Genomic DNA, 10,496 nt, shown 5'->3' on the forward strand with positions numbered 1-10,496 from the left:
CACAGCAACTTAGCGACGACTCGCATCTTTTTATTTCCAACGCCGGCTTGATTTCTCGCGAGATGTTGGACGGCTCGAGCATCGTACAGCAACCTAGCGACGACTGGCGTCTTTTTATTTCCAACGCCGGCTTGATTTTTCGCGAGATGTTGGACGGTTCGCGCGTCCTACAGCAACCTACCGACGACGGGCGTCTTTTTATTTCCAACGCCGGCTTGATTTCTCGCGAGATGTTGGACGGCTCCAAGATGGATGCGGCAGACTCGGTTCCTTCGATTGCGGAGTCCTGGTTGCGTACTCGGGATGTCCTTCTCCGGGAAGGGCCTGAAGATTTCGGGTCGCTGCTGCTTTCAGCTCCGGTTCTGGAAGGGTTGAAGGCGGCGGGCTTCCTAAGGCCTTCTCCGGTGCAGCTCAAAGCTATTCCGCTAGGCCGTTGCGGTTTAGGTGAGTGAGGGGAGGCGGGACTGCAGAAATAGGGCTGTAACGAGGGGAGGCCTCGGGCTACACAGGTGCTGCGGTGTCAGGCTGCACGTAGTGGGTCCGTATCCTTTCGTCTGTTGGCGTGATGGAAAAATACTCGGGAAATGTGATAAGTTTTGGAAGAGATCCCTGCGTCTTTTTTTGCAGGCCTATTACTTTGACCCAAAGGTGCTTTTTTTTTTTTTCAGGAGGCAACTAGACTTTCTTGTTTTTCTTTGAAGACATTTCGCTTCTAATGCAAGAGCTTCTTCAGCTCTGACTGGAAGGTGGGGAATGGAAGGATATATAAATTTATATTTATATAATTCATATACATTTATAAATCTCATTCCATTCCATTGAAGGATTTATAAATATATATTCTTTTTCTTATTCTTCTTGTGCCATATCCGTCATAGGCCGTTAGCGATCATGTTGGCAATCCTATTTTTGTCAACAGCCGCATGAAAAAGTGCTGAGTTTTGTCCAAACTAGTTCCTTAGGTTTTGAAGCCATGGTATTATTCTTCTGCCTGGACCTCATTTGCCTTCAATTTTTCCCTGGATAATTAAGTGAAGGATCCTATATTTTTCTGGGTGTTGCATCACATGTCCAAAATATAAATATATTATAAATATTTCTAAAAATAATTTTATATAAATATAAATTTATACATCCTTCCATTCCCCACTATCCAGTCAGAGCTGAAGAAGCTTTTTGGATGAGAAGCGAAACATCTTCAGAGAAAAACAAGTCCAGTTGCCTTCTGAAAAAAGCACCTTTGGGGCAACCATGACCTGGATGACTGACAATCTCCATAGACTTTACCTATCACTTTAAGGATAATTGATTGGAATTTAATGCAGCTTAACAGTTTTTTTGTGTTTCTGCTTATGTGTTGTACTTCCAAATGTGTTCAAGAGAAAGTAATATCTCTTGTGGGTTCCAGAGATGCCACTGCCATTAGCAATACAGGTAGGCCTTGGCTTACGACCACAATGGAGCTCAAACTTTCCATTGTTATGCGAGACATTTAAGTGAGTTTTGCCTCATTATATGACCTTTCTTGCCAAGTTAATCACTGCAGTTGTTAAGTTAGTAACAGGGTTAAGTGCATCTGGTTTTGATTTTATTTGTCAGAGGGTTACAAAAAGTGATCACATGACTCCTGGACACTGTAACCATCTAAATACATGCTAATTGCCAATTGTCTGAATTTTGATCAAATGACTGGGGATGCTGCAGTAGTCGTAAGTGTGAAAAATGGTTGTGAAACAGTCATAAAACACTTTTTTCACTGCTGTTTTCACTTTGCATGGTTACTAAACAAATGGTTGTAAGTCAAGGACTACTTGTATGTAACAAAAAGATTAGTTGGACTTATTAAAGAAAACTGGTACAGTTTAAACTTTCCAGGAATCTTAGATATACCCCCACCCTCAAATAATGATTAAGGAGGACTGTCCTAATTTATATACAGTAACCTTTTTGTTCGGACTTCCAAAACATTGATGTTTTCTGGCATGTATTTTTCTTTGTCTTTTAGACCTTATTGTGCAAGCAAAATCAGGCACAGGTAAAACCTGTGTGTTTTCTACTATTGCACTTGACTCCCTTATCTTGGAAAACTCAGTGACTCAGGTAAGAGCAACTGTATATACTGTTTAAATTCAGACAGGAACCTCCATCTCAAAAGCAAACACAGCAATCAGCTGTAGTGATATTGCTGTTGTGCATGCTGCTGTTTAGAAGTATATTTGTAATATTATCTTTATTTGTCATCTAAAATTCCTGATGAGTCTGCTTCTTGCTGACTATATAAGTGCAGTTAATTGAATCAGGTACTGATTAGCTGATCTCTTCTGAGAATTATTATTCTAGGTTGTTTGTGTTTGGGGTGAGTAGTTCTTGGATGATCTCAAAAACCTAAATGGACCAACATTTTAGAACAGTTGACTAGATTGGGAAGTAGAAGAAATGTTAAAAAGAAGACAATGCTAAATAATTTATCTGTTGCCAAGAAAACTATGTGGATAAATTCATGGAATCACAGAGGGTTAAACTTGATGTGATGTGGAGGATACTTTGCTTTTAATTTTATTTTTTCCAAGTATTTAATTATGTTTATTGGCTGGTCTGAGAAAGGTAGATAATTTCAATTTCAGTTGATTTTTTACTGCTAATTATAGAATTAATATTTGTTTCAGATTCTAGTCTTGGCACCTACCCGAGAGATTGCTGTGCAGATACATGCAGTAATTACAACTATTGGGATCAAAATGGAAGGTTTGGAATGTCATGTCTTCATTGGAGGAACTCCTGTAAATCAAGATAAAATGAGACTTAAAAAGTGTCATATAGCTGTAGGCTCACCTGGTAAGGAAACATTGGATCTGAGATGTTTTAATCCCATTATTTCATGTGCTGGATAACTATATGAAATAAAAAACCTTTAATTTTCACATATTTTAGAAAACAATAGTTAGATTAAAAAAATAATTAGGGTAACCTAATGTGTTGGACTAGTGCACACAAGTTCAACTCCACTGTTTAACTGTGGAAGATTATTAATGCTAGTTAGTTGCTGTCACTTGTCCCATGTCCTATTATTATTTTGGGAAAAACGTGGAGAAGGAATGTAATATCTGATTGTGTTGAATATCTGGTGAAAACTTGATATATATAAGCTAGTGAAGGAGTGAATAAAAATATTGTAGACATTATGGAGACAGTACAGCTAGTTCTTGTTAGCAACTGACTTTACGTTTGCAACTCAATCCTTGCATTTACAACCTTCACATGTTTATAAAGAAAAGCTGAAGTAAGATCATAAGCACAGTTGTAATTAGTGAAGACTGCTAGTCCAACTTGTGGTTGTTAAACAAGGTCTTTCTACATATATGCTGTATTTCATTGATCTGTATAGATTTACATGATAGTGCCTCTTTTCTTCCTTATTGCTGCATTAAGGTCGCATTAAACAACTTATAGATCTGGACTATTTGAATACATCCAGCATTCGTCTTTTCATTCTTGATGAAGCAGACAAGCTTCTGGAAGAAGGCAGCTTCCAGGAACAAGTAAAGTAAGTATAGTTAGTTACACATGATTTCTTCTTCTTTTTCATGTGTAAGGTTTGCATAAATATAATGGTCTGAGAAATTTGTGAATAGGCTTGGAACAAATGTGTGAATACAATTCTGGAAATGCAGAAGTTCTGTAGTCTAGGGATTTCTTTATTGATTTTTAAGTATTATTTTAATAATGCCTAAAAATAATTTTGTGTAGTTAACAAAGAAACATAAAGACCTTTCAGATGCAAAAAGAATTAGAGCCATGTATCTCTTGGGTCAGTATATTCCACAATATGAAAGCCATTATCAAATAAACTTGCCTTTTAGTTCACAGTCCTCTTATCTCACATTTAGGTATTTTCTTAGTTCCTGGACATAATAGCATCGTGTTAGAAAGGTAGTCAATGATATAAATAATGTTATATAACTTATTCTTGGGGTTGTTGTCTTTCTAAGGAGCTGGTGCCAAAGTTTAAGAATTATCAATACTACCTCTAAGCATATTATCTTGACAGTCTTTGTCTTGCTTACTAAGATTGGTAAAATTTAGGTGCATTAGAGTCATTCCTCAATTGTTTTTTAAAAAACAATTCTTAGTACTTGCTGATCTACTTTAATATTCTGTTCTAAAGATCTTTACTTGAATCGGAGAAGCACATATAGTAGTGTCTGATGTGAAGCTATTTTATGTTTACTATTATCTTAATTTTTGTTCGTTGCACTAGCTATTCATATAATTATCCATATGAATATCCATATTATATGGATTATCCATACAATATGACTTATTGGTATTTTAAGCAATTGAAAATAATATGTATACATATGCACGTGCCCCCCCTCAACATATTTATTGTGAACAATGTTTTCTTTTTTTCCATATCTTAGTTGGATTTATTCTTCTCTACCAGCCAATAAGCAGATGTTGGCAGTTTCAGCCACCTATCCTGAATCCTTAGCTAATACTTTGACTAAATACATGCGGGAACCCACTTTTGTGAAGCTGAATTCTACTGACCCAAGTCTTCTTGGTAAATGAGTTTTTTATTTATTTTTTACAGAAATCCAGTATTTATGGAATTTATGATTAAATGTGCATCATATAGGTTATAGGGTATATTCTGTTCAGCTCTTTTATGTAGTAACTGTCAGCGTTCCAAATAGCATCCAAAAGTAAATCATAGTCCAAGGCAAAATATTGCTCAAAGTTCCAATTTATTAAAAGAGCCATGTTGGCACATCTGGGAAAACCCAAATCTGAAAGCTTCCTGGTTTCCCCCACCTAGTTGAAAGTTCAAGATCTTGCCCCCACACCCATAAGTCCATCACATGGTCCAATCTCCCACTGCTATGCTGGCAGTTCCACCCATCCAATTCTGGTCAAGTGCAGAGGTGCAGAGACAAAGGATGACCTTGGCTTTCCAGAAAGAATTTTGTTATGGCTACATAGTATGTAACTCCTTACAATCCCCCTCCCATTTTTCCACAATAGAAAATGCATAATAGAATAATAGAAGGTGTGGCAGGCCAAAGATCCAAAAGAAAAGATGGCAGCAAGCCGGACAGGCTATAACCACATACTGTGGTGCAAATGTATTAATTGTTAAATATGTTTCTTTCTCAAGGCATTTTTGATTTTCCATATGATATATAAGCCTATTCTGTTTTGGTTAGGATTGAAGCAGTACTACAAAGTTGTGAATTCTTACCCATTACCTCATAAGACCTTTGAGGAGAAGGCTGAGCATTTACAGGAGCTCTTCAGGAAAATACCTTTCAACCAGGCTTTGGTTTTCTCAAATCTACATAGCAGGTATTCTGAATTTTGTTTTGTTTTTAAATCTGAAAAAGTTCAAAGAAAAATTTGGGATTGGTAGTCATGTGCATTAAATGAATGTCAAATATATATAATTTTGAGTTAAAAGAAAAGGCTTAGGATTTTGCTTAAAAATGTTTGGAAGTGTTTTGCCCCCCCCCCCACCCCCATGTACAGTATTCCTCCTATTCAATAAAGCAACCCACATTTTTTCAGACCTGTCTCAATAAGCATAGCGTAGAGATTGTGTAGTGGAATCAAGCCTTCCAATCATTTTCAAAGCATCCACACCCTCAGGAAGTATATAGTTAAGACCATTGGGCACGTTAATTTATAGAACTGAAATGTTTGATCATTAAAAATTAAACACATTGCATAAGAGTCAATATTCTTTTCTAAAAAAAACCTGTCAATTTTGTTTTAAGAATCGACCTTTTAATAAATTTTTAAAAATCAAGAGTTTATTACTAATAGAGCAGAATAAGCTATGAGAGGAAATTTTTTTCACGGTGTTATATCTTCATAAAAAGCAATCTGGTTTTATGGAAGTAGCCCCTTTGTTTCTGCCACATATAAGGCAGTTTTAATAACTGGAAAAGAAAACTATTACGACAGAGGAAAAACACATACATGTATATATAGAAGTCTCTTTCTGACGTTTTATTTTTATGTCTTAAAGAGCTCAACACTTGGCTGATATATTGTCGTCCAAAGGTTTTCCTGCTGAGTGTATTTCAGGTAAGCTTTGTTATTTTGTTGAGTATTGTGTACATAAAAATTGTTATTTTAAAAAGTACATGCATGCAAATTCAGTAAGTTTTCCTCCTGAGTAAATAAAACAGTATATCTTTAAGTGGTATTGAATTATATTGTACTGTTAATGTAGTTTTCGGTAGTACTATCATTTGTCCTGTGCTCTTCCCACTATTCCTGGACTGTCTGTTCCTGAGATGGGTACAGATTTGAGCATGTGGAAAGTGTTAAAAGGAACCCAGTGACTGGAAATTCCATTGTGAAATAGAAATCTACTGGTTAAAGCATCATTGCTAGAAACTGGGGGACTCCGCTTTAGTCCCATCTCAGGTACAAAACCAGCTAGGTGACCATGGTCCTCACTTCTAACAAATTTATATAGTCTTACCAGGTTTGTTTCTAAGGTATACTTTAAATGTTATACATTAAATTCTGCTCTCAGCATTCTTACCAAAAAAGTTCTTGCCAGATAGTTAAGTATAAATTTATTTAAAGTTGCTGATGACTAACATGTTACTGTTTTCTTCAGGTTTAAGGTCAGCCAGTTTTCTTAAGAATTCAGCTAGTAGAGTTCATGTATTTCTTTCACTTTTCGTTTTCATTACTTATTTATCTTTGTTTTTCTAGGCAGTATGAATCAGAACCAGCGACTTGATGCCATGGCTAAGCTGAAGCAGTTTCATTGCAGAGTGTTAATTTCTACAGATTTGGTTAGTTTTCTAATTCGTTTTACATAGCTAATAAAATTACTTAATACAAAACTAATTCAAGGGATCTAGAAATGTTAACCATAGGTGACAAACTGCTTTTTAACAGTAGACAACCATTATATAAACATTTTGCTATCTGAAGTTTTGCTATTTATCTCTTTTGCATTTTATTATACCATTTTTGCAGTGTTTTCAGCAAGAGAAAGATACAATACCAACTTTAGATTTAATTCTATTTTATAATGCACATATTAATTTAATTTATAAAACATTGAATATTTGAATTGAATATTTCTGAATACAATTGATTTTTTCTGGATTCTGCCTGCTGTCCTCAGTAGAACTTTTATAAGCATATGCTTTTATGGAGTGTAGGCTGTTACATTAAGAAAACTCTTTTTGAACTGGAACACTTGCATTTGACCCAAGCTATTAAGAATTTGCATTGTTTTTCCTTTATGACATTGTAATGTGGGAAAAGAAGTCTAAGAAGATAACTTTTCTAATTTGCTTGGGTTAGCTTCTACTTACAAACACTTTGCTGTCTCTTTTCTTTCAGACTTCCCGTGGAATTGATGCTGAAAAGGTGAATCTAGTTGTTAACTTAGATGTGCCTTTGGATTGGGAAACATATATGCATCGGATTGGTAGAGCTGGACGCTTTGGTAAACACTCCTTATCATTCAACTCTTTTGTGGAAGCAAAATGGAACAACGGTTTTGCCCAACTGATCTTAATCTCTGCTTTATTGTAGGAACTTTAGGATTAGCTGTGACATACTGCTGTCGTGGAGAGGAAGAAAATATGATGATGAAAATTGCACAAAAATGTAATCTTCAGCTTCTTTCTTTACCAGGTAAGATCCTGTACATGACCATAATTTTATGAATTTAAGCCTTTTGAATTTAAGCCTTTGAAAATGGTGTTCCAGAGATGATCACATTTAGACTGTAATTGTGTACTATTGTACACTTAATTGTGCATTCATAGTCTTATTCAGAATCCTAATATTTAATGAAAGGGTTTTTTTAAAGGAGGAATTACTGGAGTTATACATTTCACATGCACTTCAGTACATGTTACAAATAATTAAATAATATTTATTATTCCTTATCATGAACACTTTGAACATTTTGTATTGGTGGTGAGGAAGCAGTTCACTTTATCTACTACAAGTATGTTTGGAAATGGTTTAAAACAAGGTAGAAATTCTAAGTTATGTTTAGCAGTTGGTTACACTTACTGGAAGATGGAGAATATTTTCTTATGGATGTCAGAAGAAAAGATATCCAAATTCATTAGCCTGCACTTTGAGATACCATTGTATTTGTTCTATAGCACTGGGTACAATCATTTAGTTTCTGGTAATGCTTTTGTTTATCTTTCCTCATTTTAAAATGAATACTTGTAACAATTAAAAATATGTCTGCTATGTCTTGTATTTAAAATATGCTTCATTTAAGTTTTGTGTTTCCAGATCCTGATTTTTTTCACTTTAATATAGTGGAATCTGAAAAATAAAAACATAAGATTTTAAATAATGTAAACATTGAAGTTGTGATATGTTATCAGCTGATTCAGTCACCCATGGCTGATTTTGTTTTTCTTTTCCTTGAAGAAACTTTGCCACCAGAGCTGCTGGAACATTTTGAAGGAGGACATGTAGAAGTCACTGCTGTCCCATATCCCAATGCATCTGCTCATACAGGTCTGTTGCCAACTAAAAGGCCAGAAGGGACAAGGCAACCCCCAACAATAAGTGCTAGTACAGAGATGATTGTTTCTGATAACTGTCCAGTAGCCAAGCCAAAACATAAGCTTCTTAAAAATAGAACAGAGCATGCTAAAACAACAGTGAATAGAAAAAAACATGACAATATCCCACTGGAAAAATATCAAGTAGAATCTGATTGTGAAACTGCTGTGCACAATAACGAACAGGTGGACAAAGAAAGTTTAAGGAACATGCTTCCTAAAATCCCTTGCCTGTCTTCTTTTAAGAACCAGGATTCTGTCTGCTTATGGAGCATGGTTGATTTTATTGAGGATTATGAATATTTCATTAAGGAAGGATTGGAGAGAGATGTAGAGATTATAAGAACTGACGCAAATCCCAGAAAGCAAGATGAACAGTTAGATTCTTCAGATTTAGTGGGAATGGAATCCAGTAAGTACATGGACGCAACAACTGGGACATTGGCTGGGGAATCTGATGATGATAGTATTTCTTGTAGTTCTGAATCATCCATATGTAGCGAAGAGAATCAATCCTGCATCAAGACCTCTTCAGATATACAGCAAACAAATAATAGTATACTGTCAAATGACCGGGTACATCCTCAGCAGTTCAGTCCTGCCCTTGAACAGAAGCAAAACACTTTTCTGGTCCAAAAGAAGATGAAAGGGAATGTGAAACAGAGTAAACAGATCAAGTGTGACCACTATCACTCCATTCACCAAATGAAAACTGAACTTACAGAAGAGGCATCCCAAAGGAAAAGTGCTTCTTTGCCTCACAATGAGAATTTAACTCCTGATGAATACTGGAGAAGATATTACCGGGCATGGCGGAATCATTATATTGAAGCTTCTCGTTTATACTACCAAAAATATCAGAGACCATTAAACATGCTGACTGCATATCATGCTAATGCAATCTACCTGGAAGAATTGTTGAAGAAAGATCAGTAACATTAAAAGTAATATGTGTCTCTCGTCATACCTAAACTATACTTTATGTTTAGATATCTTAAGTGTACTCATTTGATGTGTCTTATTTTGTATACATTTCAATGAAACCATTTTGCTAATAAACTGGACAAGAAATAATGTCGTTTTGTTAGTAGCTATTGCCATGTTGTCTTTATCTATCAGAATCAATCCATGGAATGGTATGTGGAGGAGACCTTGGGAGACTGAGCAAAAAGATCCTGGTCAAGGGAACATTCAGAAAAAAAACCAGCATAGTTTGCAACTAGATAGTGGGGGGGCCAAGAGAAAGGGAATATAAACTTGTAAAGCACAAGAAGATGTGATATCATACAATTCTATGGCACTCTCTTCATTGTCATAGACTTTTAAAAAAATTATTACAATCCTGAAAATAATAAAATCTAACTAATACTTAGAATAAATAAAAAAATACAGTTAAAATGCAGAAATCAAAGAAAAGATTATAAGTGAGTTACCATTTTTGCAACATTTACCAGTACAATTAACCTCAATGGTTACAACATTGTTTACATTTTTCTATAATTATTTTCCTCCTAAGCATCAAAACTATATATCATAACTACATTTTAAAGATACAACATTGTTCTGGAATGGGTTAAATGGGTAAAGAATGGGAATGGGATAGATGGAATGGGATAAATGGGTAAAGATAACATCTTAGAAGCTAGAATATCCAGAGAGGAATTGGAGAATCATTGTAGATTGTTTACTTCTCATCCGACTCCCGTTACTTCTCCAATTAATCTAAAACGTGTGTGACACTATGCTCTAGCAACTCTAGCCCTTTATCTCCTTAAAAGAAATTGAGCCCCTGGAGAACATCATATTGCTGGTGATATATTAAAAGCCAATATCTAGTAGTGGAAGGCTATTTGGCTAGTAACATAAATTTCTATGGCTAACTTTCCCAGGGTTGGAATACAAGCGTAGTGATCCAAATATAAAAGAAAG

At 35.3% G+C, this 10,496-nt stretch overlaps 1 protein-coding gene across 1 annotated transcript; it reads left to right on the top strand.

Moving 5' to 3' along the window:
• The first annotated feature begins 203 nt into the window (after window positions 1-203).
• DDX20 (DEAD-box helicase 20) lies at window positions 204-9,657 on the top strand. Its single transcript, XM_014067357.2, has 11 exons — window positions 204-444; window positions 2,006-2,100; window positions 2,667-2,835; window positions 3,430-3,544; window positions 4,422-4,564; window positions 5,208-5,346; window positions 6,029-6,087; window positions 6,730-6,812; window positions 7,372-7,477; window positions 7,567-7,668; window positions 8,431-9,657. The coding sequence occupies exons 1-11, from the start codon at window positions 231-233 to the stop codon at window positions 9,501-9,503; spliced, it is 2,298 nt and encodes a 765-aa protein (XP_013922832.2). The 5' UTR covers window positions 204-230; the 3' UTR covers window positions 9,504-9,657.
• The last annotated feature ends 839 nt before the right edge of the window (window positions 9,658-10,496 follow it).

The sequence above is a fragment of the Thamnophis sirtalis genome, unplaced genomic scaffold (genome assembly GCF_051295495.1).
Source record: "Thamnophis sirtalis isolate CommonGarterSnake01/CBP01778 unplaced genomic scaffold, rThaSir2_p1.2 scaffold_7, whole genome shotgun sequence".
Lineage (NCBI taxonomy): Eukaryota > Metazoa > Chordata > Lepidosauria > Squamata > Natricidae > Thamnophis > Thamnophis sirtalis.